Here is a 19,718-nt window from a genome sequence, read left to right on the forward strand (position 1 = left end):
TAGAATATTTTGACTGGTACATATGTCAATGAACAAAATTGACAATTGATCAACATGCAACACTTAGATAAAAAGAGAGGAAATACTAATAAATTTAGGGCACGTTCTCTTCAGCTTAATTTCATTTCAGTTCAGCTCCAATCAGCTCAGTTTCTAATTTTCTTATCTCATAATCAGTTCATCTCAGTTCAGTAAATCAAAACAGGTTCTTAAAGGTGTTAATTCGGGTGTTCAAATCTGATTTAGTGAAGTCGAGTCAAATTTATTTTTAAACTTGAGTCATAATATTATTGTATCTACACGAGTTAAAATTTGAGTCAAATATTTTTCGAATCAATTTTGGATTTTTTTTTTTTTTTACTCACCTCCAAGAAATGTTCAACCTATCTAGAACAATCTTGGACTCCCTAGCCCATCCTTCGAAAGTCGAAAACCACTCAACCTCTTTCTCTCATTTTTTGCCCTCATTTTCACATTTTTTAAATTTCCGCTTTTTCCGTTTCTCTTGTGATTTGGAACTATCTAGAAGAACCTCAATAGCTACTCTCACTTATAAACCCTTCTTCCTTCTCTCACCTATCTCTAGAATCCACCATTTTTGAAACCTCCAGATTTTCTCTCTCTACATTCTTCTGCTCTAAATCAATCTTTCTCTCTCCTCTGCAACAATGGATGATTTCGAAATGCCTGAAACGGAAGAGATGATGGACGGCGCTCCAATGGACTTCGAAGATGAATCTCCCAATTTGAAAGTTGGCGAAGAAATTAAGATCGGAAATGAAGGTTTGAAGAAGAAGCTTCTTAAGGAAGGTGAAGGCTGGGATACTCCTGATCCTGGCGATGAAGTCGAAGGTACTTTTGATTCTCAATTTTCTTCGATTTTTCCTTTGATTTGATGTTTTTGATTTTTCTGTGTTTTTTTTTTTTTCCAGATTTCTTGATTGTTTTTTGATAAATTGCAGTGCATTATACTGGAACATTGTTGGATGGAACAAAATTCGATTCGAGTCGTGACCGAGGGACTCCTTTCAAGTTCACTCTTGGCCAAGGTTTGATTTTATCTTTTTATGATTATTGATGTGAAAATTGAATTGATGTTATTAGTTTGAAAATCTGGAAATCTGAATTGAATGTAGTGTTTAAAATCATCAAGTAGAGGTTTATGAAATGATAATCTTGTTTTGCAATGTTCATTTATCATTGTATTATGAAATTCTTGAATTTATGTTGTTAGTTTTAATGGAATTGTATGTTGTTATCATTTTATGTGTATTGACAATGCTATGGTTATTTGAGTTTTGTAATTGTAGCAGAAAGTGAATTTTCTTGAAATTTTGTTGTGTTAGTAGTAGTAGTGCCTTGTTAGTGGTTAAGTTTATAGCTGACTAACATTGGAGAATGGAGATGCATTACATTTTTGCTTTAAGTGGCCAATCTATGACTGGTTGTTAACTTGTTAGTAGTTGAAGGAAGAACATATAAAAGAAACTATACCATAAATTTGTACTTTGTTTAATTTACCTGCGCATGGTTAGTGCAATTGGATTTATTCATAGAGGATGCGTTCGAATAATTTTAGATAAGTTTAAGATAATTTAGTTTTATAAACTGAGAAGATTGAACGCTTAATGCTTTGTATGTTTTTGGCGGAAAACGTATTGAAAATATGATTTTTAAATTTTTTTTGTTTGGTTTGTAAATGCTTAAAATAGTTATCGTATTACTTTTGAAAGAAAGAAATGCTGTTTATTCCTTCTCACTCTTAACATCCCTTTCATCACCTTGCATCCGTCTTCTCCCTTCTACTGCCATTTATCTCGCAAGGAAACAAGCAAAGGAAAACTATTTTTATGATTGTGCTTAATCCTTTATAATTGTTTTCCATGGATATACATCTTCTACTCTAAATGAACAGGGCATAAAGCTGTGTATAGGAATTGCTGTCAATAGTATACCCTCTAAAGTTGGCAGTTTTCTTGTAAGTAGGCTCTTTTTTGACATTAATGTATATGATTGCGACAGGTCAAGTCATTAAAGGATGGGATGTGGGCATTTCAACTATGAAGAAGGGTGAAAATGCTCTTTGGACCATTCCTCCTGCGCTGGCTTATGGTGAAAGTGGTTCGCCTCCTACCATCCCGCCAAACGCTACCCTGCAATTTGATGTGGAGTTGTTGTCATGGGTTAGTGTGAAGGATATATGCAAGGATGGTGGTATCTTTAAGAAGGTCCTGGCTCAAGGAGAGAAGTGGGAAAATCCAAAGGATGCTGATGAGGTGTTTGGTATGCTACTCATTTTAGCTGATGTTTTATTATTTTTGTTGGAGTTGCCTCTTAGATTACTAATTCAGCTCTCTGTTCCGACTTACTCAGTGAAATTTGAAGCTCGTCTTGAAGATGGAACATTGGTTGGGAAATCTGATGGTGTGGAGTTCACTGTCAGTGAAGGTGTGTCTATTTCTGTATTTGTACCACATTATTAAGAACTTTCCTCAATATGTGGATATTGATGGTGTTTTATTGTCCCAACAGGTCATTTCTGTCCTGCATTGTCAAAAGCTGTGAAGACTATGAAGAAAGGGGAGAAGGTGCTTCTGACAGTAATGCCGCAATGTAAGCCTTTTCTCTATGAGAAGGTTATTTCTCAATAAATTTGTTTTTTGTTCTAATTGTCTTCTTCTATTGCAGATGGATTTGGAGAGAAAGGCAAGCCAGCTTCTGGTGATGAAGCTGCTGTTCCTCCGAATTCCACTCTTCAGATTGCCCTTGAGCTTGTGTCATGGAAGACTGTGTCTAATGTTACTGATGACAAGAAGGTTGTCAAAAAGATACTGAAGGAAGGAGAAGGATACGACCGCCCCAATGAAGGAGCTGTTGTAAAATGTAAGTTTGGGGATACTCTATTCTTCTAATGGAGGTAGTTACTTGGAATACTATTATTTGACCCTGAAATTATTTCTGTAGTGAAACTACTTGGAAAGCTACAAGATGGCACTGTTTTTGTTAAAAAGGGTCATGAAGATGGAGATGAGCTTTTTGAATTTAAGACAGATGAAGGTAAATCTCGCTGTTTAGTTTTCATATTCTGGCTCTTTACATTTTACATCTATAGATGTTGACTCTTGACTGATTGATGTCTGAGCAGAACAAGTTATAGAGGGGCTTGATAAAGCAGTATTGACAATGAAGAAAGAAGAAGTGGCTTCATTAACAATTGCCCCAGAATATGCCTTTGGCTCCGTGGAATCAAAGCAGGACTTGGCTGTGGTTCCTCCCAACTCTACGGTGTTTTATGAAGTAGAATTGGTTTCATTTGAAAAGGTTGGTTGGCTGGCTCTATTATCCTCAAATTATAATGTAAACATGACTATTTTGAACTATTTATCCAACCATATGAAACTGTCACTTCAGGACAAGGAGTCATGGGACATGAATACTGAAGAGAAAATTGAGGCAGCAGGCAAGAAGAAGGAAGAAGGAAATGCATTATTCAAGGCTGGCAAATATGTTAGGGCATCAAAGAGATATGAAAAGGTAAGCTCCCTTAAGCAAGGAACTTCGAACGCTTATATAATATATCTTGTTTTTTGTGTGCAAGAAACTTAAAATTGTATGTTTTGTGTTATCCAGGCTGTCAAATTTATCGAGTATGACAATGCCTTTAGTGATGATGAGAAGAAGCTGACCAAGGTCTTGAAGGTGTCTTGCAATTTGAACAATGCAGCCTGTAAGCTGAAGTTGAAAGACTATAAGCAAGCAGAGAAACTTTGCACCAAGGTATGCCTGCCATACAATTGTTTAACTCTGACCTAGTTTGAGATTTTGCTCTTTACCTTCAACTGTCTTTGTGTGTAAACTGTAGGTGTTGGATGTAGACAGCATGAATGTCAAAGCGCTCTACAGAAGAGCACAGGCATATATACAATTAGCAGATCTTGAGTTAGCTGAGTTTGATGTTAAGAAGGCGCTGGAAATTGACCCTGACAACAGGTATATTGAAATATCAAGTTTGGGTGATGATTTTTATTCATGATTAGTATATATAAGTATAACTAATGAAAAACAGATGCATAGATGTTATGAGTGGCCAGTCAATGAGCTATCTAAATTATACTAGTCCCTTTATTGAAGGAAGTACATAAAATTTGCTAATTTTTCTTTTGGTGGCTGTGCTGTTTTGATCATAATAAGGCCTAATGCTTCGATTGATTACTCTAACTACATTAGTAAGTTCCCATATTGCCATTTTGTATTATCAAGGTCAATACTCTTGGGTGGTCCTATATTTTAGGGAATGTATTGAATGTAGTTCTGCAACTCATGGTCAGTGTTCACGACGAGTGAGCTGGATTTGTTTTTGGCTGTTGCTTTTGCCTTACAGCAATACACCAATCTATTTTTTTTTGCTTTTGTACCAATGCAGGGAGGTGAAACTAGAATACAAGAAGTTGAAGGAAAAGATTAGAGAATACAACAAGAAGGATGCCCAACTTTATGGAAAAATGTTCTCAAAGTTTGTTTGATTCCAATGTAAGTTATTTTGAAGCCAAATGACTATCCTTTGTTACTCGGTTAAGTTTTCTAGCGAATTAGTCCTGATTTATTAAATAACTGCAGGAAGGTGCTTAAAAGAGGCTGGATTGATGATAGGAGGAAACTGCAAGGCATAAGGAATTAAGGAGCACATCTAATGTGGCGATTATTCAAATAACATTTGAGGGACTTGTGGTTTATCAATACTTTTTTTGTTTTTTAGTTGTAAAACACGATAGAACTTTTGAATTGAGATAATTTTGGGGGCATTTGCCTCGTAAGAACTGATTCATTTGGCCTCTTTTATGCTTTAATGTGTGGAAAAGAACTTGCTTAACAATGGAAAAAGAAAAACTAGAACATTACATGTACTTGTAGATGTTCTGTATGCTTTCTATCTTCGTGCAAGTTTATTGATGCTATGAAAGTAGCAGACTAGTTGGTAGTTAGTTTAAGGTAACCTTCTGAATCTCTGGGTTATTACAATGCTTCTGGAGTTCTGGAGAAAAAGCAATCCAGTCCATGGTTTGTTTAGGTATTTTTAGGATATGTGCACGATTAAAATCTAATCAGCAGGTGGGGATAAAAAATAAACCTAATATTAAACCATATTACTTTAAACGTATGAAGTAACCTAAGAAGCTAATTTGTAAACCTGTAAATTAGATTTGAGAGGATTTCTGGTAAAATGTACAACAGCAGGTGCTGCGATTTGCTGACTGTGCACTTGTAAACCTGTAAATTAGATTTGAGAGGATTTCTGGTAAAATGTGCAACAGCAGGTGCTGCGATTTGCTTACTTACTGTGCAGTGTGCACCTGTATTCACGGTGTTGTATATGGTGCATAGTGTACATTTTTTTCAGTGGGCTTATTTACACCCGGGACAAGTCATGAGTTTGTAAAAATATTTAAGAAAGTCCCTCCTAGCAGGCCAGACTAAAATTGCTAATAATGGCGAAAGAAGCAAATGTTATACAGTAAATGTTGGAAGTAGGAGTCGTTAATCGTTAAAGAAACTGAAATCGTATTTGATCTAAATCGAATTATCAAGTAGGATTTTTTTTAAAAAAAAATAGATCGGATAGGAAAGAATTTTTTTAGAAACAAACAGATTTTTGAATTGGATCAAATTGACAGGGTTTAGATCAATAGTAAATCGAACGAACTTATTTATTTATTTTTTTTAATGTTAAATATCGTTTTTTTTTTAAATTACTTGAATCTATAACATATAAGCACAATAAGCTAACAAAATTAAGACTAATTAATCCACCCAAGGATATATTTTTGGGATTTTATTGTACACTTGAATTCGTTATATACATCCAGATGTATCGTATACCTTGGGTATACGGTACCCCGGGTATATAGACAGGCTCTCAATGTACACCAATTTGTAATATTTTGTTCTTCAAACACAGAAAACATTAACGTGGCATTTAGCCTAAAGATATGGTAGTTTACTTTCATTAAAATTTCAGATTGAATCAAAGAGAACTAAAAAATCAAAGAAAACGAACACCACAATACGCAGCTAAATACTTGTATAAATTAAAACAAACATCCGAAATTAAAATTAAAATTAAAATTAAAATTAAACCCTCAACCTCAATTGGGGAGTACACTCATATTATGTCTTGTTTCGTACAATAAAATCCTATAATGTCTCGAGACGAGACAAGATACAAGAGATAATTTTAGTAATACACCTTCTATGAGGTAGAATACAACAAAAATGCTATCGATAAATATTTTTTTCCGGGCTTCCTATTTTGTATCTAAAGATCAAGAATACAACAGGTCCTGACAGCCTAAACAGACATAAAGAGCAAATTATAACTGATCTAGGACAATAATATATGACTAATATAAAAGAATGGTTTGACAAATCAACATATTCACCAGGAGTCACCTTTTTTTGACACCGGTAATTCACAGTAAAAGTATAAGTTCACCACAAACAATCCAAAGCACACCGAGCTTCCCCCACTACAAGGGTCTGCGCCGAAGACCCAGTCTATGTGATACTAAAATTTGTGTAATCTGGCAACTGTAAATATGAATGTCTCCACGAATGAATAGATACAGATATAGGCTGTAATGCAATGCCAATTGAATAAATAGCTGAACCGTTTGCCAAATTACTTGCGGTCACAGAAGCATTCATTATTCGCACTCCTGGTAAAGGAGATCTTGGCATTGTTTTTGCATGGACCAGATTCTTTGGCTAAGAATTCCTTAACAGGTTGTTACTGCCCAGGCATTGTAACAGAAGGCTTCAACTCACCTGCTCTCCGATCAAATCGAGACCGACAATTAGGAAAGTTATTCCTTGGAATAAAAGGAAATAAAAGTGAATTCCTTGTGCTGATAACAAGCTTCTAACTGAGGCAGTCAGCAAAATGAATGCTAGGGTAAGCTCTTTCCTGTACAATCGATTTCTTTTGTTTTTCCCATTTTTCTTGCTCATGTTCAACTTGTTCAACTCTTCAAGGCCCGAGTCTGATGCGGACCTTGGTAACATGGATGTGTTCACCGAAACTTCAGATTCCTTTTCAGATAAACCGAGTAGATCAGCTTCAGATGATCTTCCTGATTTCTTGGTTACTACCCACTCATAGGAACCTTGAAATCGAAATAATCCAGTAATCATGGCATTGAACTTGGTAACTGACATAGTGTTCTCAAATAGTAAATAGGGGACTATAAACGGGAATGACTGTGGAGCTGGAAGAATATTTAGCAGAGACATGAAACCGGGGACATAACAGACTACCCAAGCTGGTAAATGAGCTTCTGGGAGAAACATTGTCAACGGAAGAATGATGCAGAAGAGAGTGAAGGAATAGAAGGGTAGAATGAGCTTTCGAAGCAAAAAGAAGAGAAATATAAGGTTGAACTTCTTTGTCCAACTCACCTGAAACGTGAAGAGAACAACAGAAAAGAAAAAAGTGTATTAGCAACACAACAAAAGGGTCAATTTTGTAACTTAAACAAATTAAAGTACATTTTACGGAGTATATTACTAACTTACCCCAACAGATAAAAAATCAGTTCTTTCAAAAAAAAAAAAAAATAAACAAATAAAAATCAGTTTAAATAAATTTCAACATTAAATATAACGGTCAGCAGGGAACTGGGAGCGCATGTAATGGCCACTTGCAACTGCTAGTGCATGGGATCACTAAGAAAAAGATATAGGCTAGAACCAACAAAAACTTATAAATAGCTTACAAATTGATTAGCAACTCAGAAACAGAAGCCCATAAGAGATGTGGCTTACTCAAGAAGTCAAGCCCCCGACTAAACTGTAGATTCAGATTATACTTGGGGGGGATCTGTACAACAGCAGAAATATGGTCTTGAAGCCAAATAGCTAATATGTATAATTTCTAGAATCTAAAACAAGTTCGGTATGATGACTCACTAGAGCAACAGGCATGTGCCCAAGTAATTAGTACTTTTAGTAGTCATCATAGTGGATGAACGCCATACTTTTTTTATCTACAAGATGAGTTTCAATATGATTTTCCTTTCTTTGTGAAAAGATGTTACAGCTCAAAAGATTTCTTATACCAACATAAACTCAATTCATAGCTTCGGTTATATTTCTATAATAAAGTCTCTGTAAGAAAATTTTGAGTAATTCAAAAATTCTAGGCTATTGTGATGATTACCTCCACCCCACCCCCCACCCCAACGGTATTCTCTACAGTCCAACCCTTAATGAGAAGTGAATTAGGAATTACATCAACAGGTATGGGTTCCTTTTGCTTTTTTGAATATAACATGACTAAACACATATGAGAGTTCATTCTCCTGCACAACCACTAAAACCTGGTAATAACACTTCCCTGAATTCCCCAACCCAACGCATATTAACCTAGCCCAATTAACAACCAACACAACCTTAAATAATAAGCAGCGAGATTACAAAGGCAAGAAAATTAGAAAAAACAGATGTAAATTTCAAAACATATTGAGAAAACAAGTTCCATACCTTAGATCGAATTACTTCCATGAAGCACATACGAAATAATTGCATAGGACCAGAATGCCAGCGATGTTGTTGTTTCTTGTACGCTTCATAAGACTCAGGCAGCTCACAAAGGCACTGCAAAAATATTTCAATTTAGAACAAACATAATTCATTATTTCATCAACATTTCAAATTATTGGTACTTCAGCTTGTGCCAACCTCTACATCATTGAGAAAGATGAATTTCCATCCACAAAGATGAGCACGGACAGCAACATCCATGTCTTCAACAGTTGTCCTTTCAGACCAGCCACCACAATCCTCTAGAGCCTTGATTCTCCAAACACCAGCTGTTCCATTAAAGCCAAAGAAGTTGATGAACACTCCATTTACTTGCTGCTCTACCTCGAAGTGAAAGGCCAGATTTATGTATTGCAATCGTGTCAGCAAATTTTCATCCTTGTTCACGAAAGCCCACCTTGTTTGGACTAACGCGAGGTCATCATTTCCCTTAAATACAAAGTGGAAAAGAAAGAAAGCATTTAGATGAAGTGCAAATAGCGTAATATCTTTCAAACAAACCAGTACAGCACAATATGCAAAGGTTCACCAATTTACTCATTAATCTAAAATTTCTGACAGCATAGGCTAACAGGCCACTGATAACCAGGTTAACCCGTAACTTTGAAAGACTAGAGTAAAAGTGCATTAATGAAGGAAAATACCAGCAGCTCAACCAAAGTTTATCTACTCAAGCCTAAACAGTAGGAAGTACATAAATATAAAATAGAGTACCTTGAAATATGGAATAGTTTTCTTCAGAAAATCTGGTGTTGGTTGAAAATCAGCATCAAAGATTGCAACAAACTCGTAATCTTGGACATAGTCACAATTCATTGCAGATTTTAGATTTCCAGCTTTATAACCTGTCCGGATAAGCCGGTGCCTGTATAAGATGCGTACACCCCTTTGTTGCCACTTTTGAACTTCTGCTTTTATCAGCTGTTGGACTTCATGATCATCAGAATCATCCAAAACTTGCACAAGCATTCTTTCCCTAGGCCAGTCCTGGACACATGCTGCTCCAATGGAATTTTGATAGACCTGTTCAACATAAATCACATAACTTTTAGCAGAAGATCAAATATGATCAAAGATGTTTCAACTATATCAGAAGACATGCATGTTGAATCACCAATGCCCCAGAGCACATCAACACACAGCAACTCATTTAGTCAAGTTAGTAACTTCACTGCTTGATTCAAAAGGTTTATTCTCGTGACAAAAGAAGGTAAGCAATGAGAACTAAAGACACTTGGAATTCAAAATCTTTCTAAACATAAACAAAAAATAGATGTTCAGTCGTCAAACCAATCAGTACGTATTATGAAGATCTTAGGAAGAACTGCTTAACTGGACAAGAATATAGATCAAGTCTCATTACACAGTAGTTACTATTGTTTTTTAGGCCTTAACATCATTTAATGATCTACTTCCTCCATTCCATAAATATGCCAACATGTAGAGTTTATGCTTCCAAACACACAACTTTAACCATTAAAATCTTTGATTTTATACAAGTAAAAATGTAAAAAAGTTGGTACTTTGTATGTACATAACGAATGTACATAACGACACTGACTTAAGAAGATCCCATATGAATTTATTTTTAGCTAAGTATAAATCATACTAGACGGTCAAAAGCGAGTACCTGAATAGTGTAAAAGTCCAAATATTGGCATATTCCATGGCATGAAAAAAGCATAAGCAAATGACTTTCATTTTAATTCTATAAAAAAAACACTAAAAATCTTGCTACATTATCTACTTAGTGCCACACTGCCATTGCCACTTAATGGAACCTTTCTGCTGGTTCAAAAACAAACAGATGTAATATATAGTACGTATAAAACTAAAAAGTCCCAAATTTTGATAGCACAGTTATATTTTAATCTTGGGCAGGCTACAAGACATATTCAGCTATCTCATAGCATCCATAACGCTTTCTCTCACTATGAATCTATGAGGACAATCAATAAAAAGATATTATCAATGGTTTCGTCAAGATGCTATAATTTGCAAACTTGAAAACAGTTCTCACAATACAAGGGCATATAAGAAGCTATCCTCATACAAGTTCTTTAGACAAAACCAGTTCTACGAACTCCCCTAGCTAGTTAAACTTAGAGAAGACTCCTGTCTGTGGTTGGCTGGCAAAATAGATTAACAGTATTGACCACTCAAGATAGATTGCTTTAATTGGCACTAATACATGTTTTACATCTTAGTCTTGCCACCATTTATGGGGTCAAACTATGGGAAGTCCAAAAGTCATGTAAAAAAAAAAAAAATCTTTTTTATGAATCTATAAAATTACATTTTTCAAAGGAAGATCAGTAGATGGATTGGCAGTAAATACTGCCAACCAAGATTGGAGCTTTATGCTGTTTAAAATGGGTGCTACTTGGAGGGAAAGGAAAGCTCAGAATTAGTAAAGCTACTTTGGGTATATTTAAAAAAAAATTCAGGCAGTCAGAAACCAGAAAGCCAAATCAAAGGGGCATCTGGGATTCGGATTTTAACATCAATATGTGTGAGAAAGATGTGAATTTGAGTATTTTCTTGGTAAAGCTAGGAACTTGATACATACTAGAATCTGAGTAGTTTAAACTTTATAGGGAAAAGCTTCAATTACTTTCCTTAATGTTTTAGTTTCTTGGTTAGTAATAATCCAGTATGCCTGGCTTTACTTTATTTATTTTTTTCAACACGAACACTAATCGGAATGAAAAGTTATCACTTTTAGATAAAATTTGCAACCACATCATGTGAATCTTCAACAATTAAGGCATGCTCATATTATCATATCAGAATCCATTTTCAAATTTAGCCTTAGCTCTACAATTCAACATCCTACTAAATCAAATTCTACAACTTTAATTCCTCTACATCTAGTTCATAATTCAACTATCTCAGCTACTATCAAGACAATAAGATAGCAATAAAAAGCACTAAACTTAAAACCAAAACAAAAAACAGGGAAAAATGAAACCTACATCATCTTACCTCCCTTTCATTGCACATAGGAATCTGCACCAAAACCATTGGAAAATCCTCCAAGCTATGATCCTCAGATTTCGACGAATACTCCATAGCCGCGACCGGCTTAATCCCTCTCAATTTGATCCAAAAACAACCCAACATCAACACAGCACGATCCACAGATTGCACAAGAAACAACACAATGCAGATATTGGACAAACTCTGCAATGGCGGAGCTAAATACTCCGCCCTAACTCTCAACCAACTAGCATAAACCAATTCAACAAACCCTAACACCTCCGCCTTATGCAACGATGGCGGACTAAAATGCCAGCCTTTAAAGTACGCAATCAACTCAAAACACAGCAAAATCAAGACCACACCTAACAACACCTTAATCAAACGATAAAACCTAGAATTCGACGAATGACGATGCGGCAATGGCGGCGAATCAGCAATTCGCCGATTCGCAGTTCTTAGAAGAGAGAGAAAAGACGCGAAAATCGATGAAATTGAGTGAAGAAATTGCTGAACCTTCAATAAACAGAAGAACGAAAGTTGACGAACACTCCGACTCCGATTCCGACGATCCTTGTGATTCACAGGCGATGAGATTGAATCAGTAGCAGAGATCTCAACTTTGTGAAAATTAGGGTTTTCCGAAGTTGAAGAAGAAGAAGAAATCGTAGTAGCAGAAGTAGCAGAACCTGCTGGTATTGCTGTATGATTGAGATTGTTGTGAATCTCCTTTTGCTGCTTGTTCCACCATTCTTGAAACTCGGTGTTTGGAGGTCGAGGCATGGAAGAAAGCTTGAGGTGAGCTTCAATGGCGGAAAATTGAGATTTGATTTTGAGAAATTTTGATTATAATTTAGAATTAATTAAATTGTGAGAAATTAGATCTGTTTTATTTAATTATTTATTTATTTTATTTGTTGTTGGTGGTTTTATTTATGTTACAGTCATGGGAAGTTGAGGAAGGGAGTGTGAAGGATGTGGGAGGGGTGTTCGAATTTTCTCTCTCCTCTGTCTGATTTTGTGATCCGAAGTTTAAGGGGGGATTAATTAATTTAATAATGCTATAATTAGTAATTTCATTATTGTTTAACGGTGTATTTTTCTAAACCCAATTTTTTTATTCTACATGGTTGTTGTATACTTGTATGCACGTTTGATGTGATTTTGTAACAACATTGCAAGGTTCAATGTTTTCGGGAGGTATCGTCGGTTTTGGGTCTTGGACTCTTGGTTGCGTAATTGGGTTACTTACAGCCAGAGGTGTAAATTCGGGTGTGCAGATTGGGTTCTGTGAAGTCAGCTTGATTTTTTCTAAATTATTGTGTTGAAACAAGTTGAAATCTAAAATTTGGTTTTTTTTTTGGGTCGGATTGGTTGGTCGGTTTTTGACACCTCTAGTTACAGTTAGGACATAAATGCTGTTGTGTTAATTAATTAAAGTATATTGTACGTATGTTGTATAGCTATGGTTGTGTTATGTGCATTACAACCAAAAAATTTTGTGGTTCTACCTTGTGTATCATACAACTAGTTAAACTAGCTGTAAAATAAAGTATTGTTCATTATGAACTACATTTGTTGTTTCCTATTTATCTCCCTCGGCTCTCTTTGTTGATGACGATAACTTAATGCTCAATAGACAATGCACTTACAATTACATACATGCTCCCTCTCATTTCAACTAATTCTATTAAGAAATGGCAAAAATACCCATGTTCTAGTGTGAGAAATGACGGAAAAAATCCATGTGATATATTTATACTAGATTATTACCCGTGCATTGCAAGGTGGTGATAAGTAATTAATCTATATTTTTTGTATCTTTTGTTGTTGGTAACTTTTTAAGATTTATGTTCGCTAAAGGAAGATATATTAAAAGGATATTTAGACAAAATATATATTTAATGTTGCATTATATATATTGAGCTTATAGGTCATAGGTCATTGGCCTATTAAAAGAAAATTCCTTTAAACCTCAACCTTATTTTCAGTTAATTGAAAAGTTGACTTATTTTGAGCTAACCATGCAAAGGTTAGCTTATTTTTGACAAATTTCCTTTAAATAATATTATCAAATTCTATAGTTTAGAAATTGACAAATATGATAACGTTATTGTAGACACCCATTTGTGTCTCTCTAAAACCAAACCCAGTGATGAGTACCTTTCACATCGAATCATAATCGAATGAAGTGAAAGTGTGGAAAGTCTAGTGTTGCGGAAAGTTTTAATTTCTTTTCTCTTCTCTCTGTTTTTGAAAACTTATTTTGAGGAAACAACCAATCCAGTTTGGTTGGTCCATGATACGGGTCTAATAGTAGTGTAGTTGGATGGGGTTTGACGAGACCTTTCCAACGATATATTATAAGCCCAATCCCGATGAATATTGAGGAAGTTATTACAAATTTTTACCTAGACTCTAGTCTAGGATGAAATCCCTGCACCCCCTTGCAAACGACGCCGCATCACTATTGTTTTTAATTTCTTTCACCTTCAAACTACAGGACAATCTAACTTGATCTCCATCTTACATCTTTGTTGATCTCTCTGCCATTTCTACTTCTCCGTGGATCACAAAATAACTTTCGGTAGAATCGCTACATTTGCATGCTTTAAATATATTTATGAATTGCAGAGATTATTGTGTATTGATTTGATCAAAAATTGATTGTCGTAACTTATGATCAATTAGTTCAACAAGCAAATAACGAGCTTAATCAAACAGGCAAGCCATATCAAGAAACTAACACAAAATTTATAAAAATAATCCAATATTTTCTGATTTTTTTTTGTGGGATGAAAATCCGGAATTATATATGCTAGTTTACTGTTGTGGTGGAGGCGATGACGAAGCAACTAAAGTTGTGGATTACTTATTGTTCCAATATTTAATTTACTTTGTAATGCCAAATATGAAAGTAATAGAGAAGGAGAAGAAAACGATGAAGAATGAAGCTTAGAGGATTGTAGAGTATTAAGAAAGAGAGAGAAAATTATGAAGATTAAAGCTCAAGAAAAGATACCAGAAACACCGTACCGTACTGTATAATGAATTTGTTCATGAATGAAAGACAAACATAAATGAACATATAATATTTTGTAATTGAACATTTACTAATTTTCATAGATGATAAAAAATTTATAAAAGTTATCTTTTTTGTATTATTAAAGGAATTTGAGGATAATTATTGAGGCTTATGTGAAAAATAAACATATATTAAAAATTTGTGGAGTATATAAAGTATATAATATTTATACATATGAAAATGAACATCAAATAATATATAAATGAACATTTTTTTTTTTATCATTTTCATGAAAAGCTATAGAAAATCAAATTGTTTTTGAAATTCCTTATTAAATATGTAGAAAATTGTAGACACCCATTTGTGTCTCCCCAAAACCAAACCCAGTGATGAGTGCCTTTCACGTCGAATCATAATCGAATGAAACGAAGTGTGGAAAGGTCTAGTGTTGCGGAAAGTTTTATTTCTTTTCTCTTCTCCCTGTTTTTGAAAACTTTATTTTAAGAAAACAGCCAATCCAGTTTGGTTGGTCCATGATATGGGTCCAATAGTGGTGTAATTGGATGGGGCTTGCAAAGACCTTTCCAACGATATATTATAAGCCCAATTCCGATGAATATTGAGGAAGTTATGGTCAATTTACTAAACTGGGCCCGGTTTGAGCTTTATGTACGACCCAATGATCTACGGAAGGGCCTAATATGATTTATCATTCCTAATGCAATTAGGAATGGTTTTAGTCTTCTAGAATCTTCTAGAAGGTTCTTTTCATTCCTAATTCAATTAGCATTGATAAGTTGACTTTGTTGACTTTTCAGAGTTTTAATCAAGATCAAATAGCATTTTCGAAGAAATTATATTATTTTATCTCCCAGTACGGGAAATTTATCAGATTTTCGAAAACGCGTTGAAATCCAGTTTGGCGTCCAACCCTAGGCCTTGGCGCCAGGCGCTAGCCACTGGTGCCTGGCGCCAATCCTGTTTTGCGATCGTCAGACTCTGTTTTGTTAAATTATCTTTTTTGGCTGATTTTCTCTATAAATATCGTATCAAAAACTCCGTTTTCATGGACCAATTCACGAATTCTCCTCAACAATTAGTTTTAATTAGCTTTCATTCATTCATCATCTACATCTCTCATTCATCAATTCTCAAACATTAGTTCTTTAGCATTCTTTTCTTTCTTCAATTCTTTCTTGCTTTTTCATACAAAATTCCGCATTCGCAAGATCTAGATACACCTAGCCATATTCGAAGTTGCCTTCGCCCTAGACGTGAAAGGTTTTAATTTCTGAGGGTTTGGTCCCAAATCTCTCTTTTAATTATTTAATTTAATTGTTTGTTTATTATTTTTCTTGAAGTTACTAACGTGTGTATTTTGTTATTAGAAAGAGGTACGAGGCGTCAAAGTAAGTGCTTTAATTGATTTATTGATGTTATGATGTAGAAATCATGTTTACATTGTTATTATGATATTCCTAGTATCATGTCTAGGGTAACTTTAATATTAAATATGATTGCTTTGATGCTTCCTATGTTCTTCCTAATATTTGTGATTGTTAGTATCATGTTAGGGTTAAAGATTTGATTTTTATTGCTTAGTGACATGCTAGGGTTTGTTATTAATCTTGTTAGTATCATGCCTAGGATCTTGCTATTTTTATTATGCTTTAATATTAACATGAACATTGATGAGGGTAAAAATACCCCGTATACGTGGACCAATCCCACAGTGACACGTGGCCCAATTATGGGGTGACACGTGTCACCACGGGAAGATGCCACGCAATCCAGAGTTTTTAAGGTCTCAGGCCAATCTCATGGTGACGCGTGGCCCAGCCATAGGGCGACACGTGTACCACGGGAAGATGCTTCTTCAAATAGAGCACGCCAAAAAGCCCTAACAACGTCAGGGCCCAAATTCTGAGAGATGACACTGAAAGCCGCAAAACGGCGCCCTCAGAGGGGCACGTGGCGATCGCTGATTGCGCAGCCAATCACGTCACGCAAATCTAGGGTATAAACCCTAGAGGGGCACGAATCCCACCCCTATAAATACCCCAATCATTTATGATGAGGGGGGAATTTTGGAGACAAATGAAAACACAGAGCATTAAACAGCTCCAACTTCTCTCTACTCTCTCTCTCTCTAACCCTTTTTCCGTTCTGATCACTGACTTGATCGTCGGAGGCGAATATTCCGTTGAACGGAATATTCGTGGTTTTGCAGGTGGGACCAACGTATTGCCAGCAAAGCGTGACCAGTATCCCAGGAGATCCAAAAAAGACCCAAAACATTTGGCGCCGTCTGTGGGGATACTCGTACGTTATGGCGATAGACGGTCAGACACCTAATCCAGGCGAGGATGGACATGTAGAGGATATAATCCCTACGATCCGTACTAGTGATCCTCTAATAGCCACATTTGAAGAAGCTGATGATCCTCCAGTTACTGCAGCCTCTCTTAAGGCCGCACTTAACAAACTTAGAAAAGAAATTGAAAACGGAGCCTCTACCTCTAGGCAGCCGCCCAGGAGAGAGGAACAGAGGGCTCCAAGAAAGACACACAGCAAAACAGTCCATGCAACGGACGCCGGAAACACTCCATTTCGAAGGCCGACTGGAAGGTCCCCGAGAGTACCGCGGACTAATTTCTCTGACTTGTTGGCGAAAACGCAGTCGGCTGGGGGGAGGGGTAGGCAGCCTCGTAGAGAAGAGCCTGAACCGTCCAGACGATGGAAGGACGCAAGAGAGTATCTTAGGCATAAGCAGCGGGAACGCGTTGCCCACTCGGACACGGCTTCAACCCCAACTATGTCGGATAATTTTTCACATCACTCTCTCTCCCAACATACCAACACGGCCACCTCCAGTGGAAGTCAGGCAATTCGCACCCCAACTCCTATTCCAGTCTTCCATGCTCCAACTCCTGTTCAGGCCCAATCACTGCAATATCAACCTCAGGGGTTCAATGGCTTGATGCAGCCAAACCCCCAGGCATACGTATAATATGGGCCATATGGGCAGGTGTACGGACAAGCTCCCTATCTGACTGGACCGTCCGTGCAACCGCAACCCATTGATTGGCAAATGCATCTACTTACTCTGGGAGATAAGCCGCCCCCGTTTTCGCAAGATATCCTAAATGCCCCTCAGCCACCAAAGGTGAAAAGTGTACTTGTGGGAGCCTATGATGGCACGGGCAACCCAGAGGAGCACATCACCTCGTACAGGAACTTGATGTGCTTGCAAAGTGTAGATGATGCTACGTGGTGCAAATGTTTCCCGGCCACTCTGAAGGGTGTGGCACAGGACTGGTTCAATAGTTTGCCGGCCGGTTGTATCAATTGTTTTACCACTCTTAGTTTGCTGTTCGTGAGAAATTTTTCATACAACATACCACCTCGAAAGACTAGCCTTAACTTGGCGATAATCGTCCAAGAAAAAAATGAGGGCTTACGCTCGTACGTCCAACGATTTAACCAAGAAAAAGCCCAAATTCATAATCTACCGGATGAAATGGCTTACTCTGAATTTCTCCGGGGATTAAGGCACAATGGTTTTAAATTTGACTTGGTAAGGAAAAAGATTCGGACATACGCAGGTGTTCTGCGGGAAGCCGAAGCTTATATTGAGGCGGCGGACTTTTGTTCGCTCACAAAAGCAGAAGCGCCGGCCAAGGGGGCTGAGAAAAAATCTTCTCAGCAAGACTCGGTCGGCCAAAAGAAATAAGGAAAAAAGAGAAAAGAAGTCTGGGTGGCTGATGGCCAGCCGCAGAAAACCAAGAAGGTCAAGGCGTACGAGCCCCAGTTTGAATTCAACAAGGATTGTTATTCTATTTTGATGGAAATCAAGGATAAGTTTGAGTTTGAGAAGCCACAGCCGCTGAGAGGCCCGACTCAGTATAGGAACAAGAACAAGTATTGTCATTACCACAAGGACGTGGGACATGACACAAATGATTGTATCAACTTGAAGAGACTGCTGGACAAATTGGCCGAGAAGGGCATGCTGAATTCATATGTGATGAAGTCCAAATTCACTTACACACGGACAAACAACACGTCCGAGCAAAGACAGAAGAATGATAAGAACAAAGATAAAGAGGATGATGGCAACCCTTCCCCGAGGGATCAAGCAGGATGCTCGGAACCTGGGAAAGGTGATGCAGATGGATTCAGTGAAGGCTGAACCCTTCCCCGAGGTAATTATCAGTGAGGCCGATCAGGGGGAGGTCAAAGCCTTGCACAATGATCCCATGGTATTCATTATGAAGATAGATAATCTGAAGGTCGGACGAATATTAATAGACACGGGTAGCGCGGCTGATATCATCAGCCTGGCCGCCTTGAAAAATCTAAGCTTTCCAGAGGATGCTCTCCAAGACATCACTCACCCGTTGGTCGGATTTGGGGGGAATGTCATCCACCCGGTGGGCCGGATAGATTTACCCGTCCGATTTGGGCAAAAAGGGGAAGGAAGAGATATGGTTGTCCGCTTCTTGGTGGTGAAAGAGCTTACTGGCTATAATGTCATACTCGGCCGTCCTACGCTGAATGCAGCAAAAGCAGTCATTGTGCCTCACCTAATGCTGCTAAAGTTTGAGAGGACGGACGGGAAAATAGGTACAATCCAAGGAAGTCAGAAGATGGCAAAGGAATGTAATCAGTTGGCGGTTAAGCCTACAGCGCGCGGACCAAAATTGTCCGAGCCAAAAGAAGAAGGAACCTCACTCCCAACACACCTGGTCGGCCAGAAGCGTAAGGCGGCCAAGATAGAGCAAGCATAGCAGCTAATGACTGTCGGTCGGCCAGAAGAGTTACGACCCCAGCCGGCCGGCAGTCACCAGGATATAGTGCTCGACCCCGATCAACCAAATCGGACAGTCAGTGTGGGCACTATAGCTTTGGGTGTGCTTGGGGATGAGTTAATTCAATTATTGAGAGAGTTCAAGGATGTATTTGCATTTGAGGTCGGCGAGATGCCAGGTATAAGTCCCGATCTGGATGTGCACAAATTAGCGGTAAATCCGGCCGTTAAACCTGTCCGCCAGAAGAAAAGAAATCATGGAGAGGAAAGGAATCAGGCGGCCGCAGCAGAACTTAAGAAGCTTCTGGA

General features: G+C 37.3%; 2 protein-coding genes across 2 annotated transcripts; one reads left to right on the forward strand and one right to left on the reverse strand.

Moving 5' to 3' along the window:
- Positions 1-537: 537 nt before the first annotated feature.
- On the forward strand, positions 538-4,825 carry LOC145624231 (peptidyl-prolyl cis-trans isomerase FKBP62-like). The gene is made up of 13 exons (XM_081677237.1): positions 538-852; positions 963-1,049; positions 2,023-2,283; positions 2,374-2,448; positions 2,533-2,613; positions 2,689-2,883; positions 2,965-3,057; positions 3,146-3,321; positions 3,412-3,534; positions 3,631-3,777; positions 3,863-3,990; positions 4,424-4,530; positions 4,618-4,825. The coding sequence occupies exons 1-12, from the start codon at positions 669-671 to the stop codon at positions 4,521-4,523; spliced, it is 1,650 nt and encodes a 549-aa protein (XP_081533363.1). The 5' UTR covers positions 538-668; the 3' UTR covers positions 4,524-4,530; positions 4,618-4,825.
- A 1,298-nt stretch (positions 4,826-6,123) lies between these two features.
- On the reverse strand, positions 6,124-12,687 carry LOC145617133 (putative xyloglucan glycosyltransferase 6). The gene is made up of 5 exons (XM_081671817.1): positions 11,581-12,687; positions 9,310-9,618; positions 8,734-9,024; positions 8,536-8,649; positions 6,124-7,452 (listed from the first exon to the last, which is right to left on the reverse strand). The coding sequence occupies exons 1-5, from the start codon at positions 12,355-12,357 to the stop codon at positions 6,814-6,816; spliced, it is 2,130 nt and encodes a 709-aa protein (XP_081527943.1). The 5' UTR covers positions 12,358-12,687; the 3' UTR covers positions 6,124-6,813.
- Between the last annotated feature and the right edge of the window lie 7,031 nt (positions 12,688-19,718).

Source organism: Chenopodium album, chromosome 3 (genome assembly GCF_948465745.1).
Source record: "Chenopodium album chromosome 3, dcCheAlbu1.1, whole genome shotgun sequence".
Lineage (NCBI taxonomy): Eukaryota > Viridiplantae > Streptophyta > Magnoliopsida > Caryophyllales > Amaranthaceae > Chenopodium > Chenopodium album.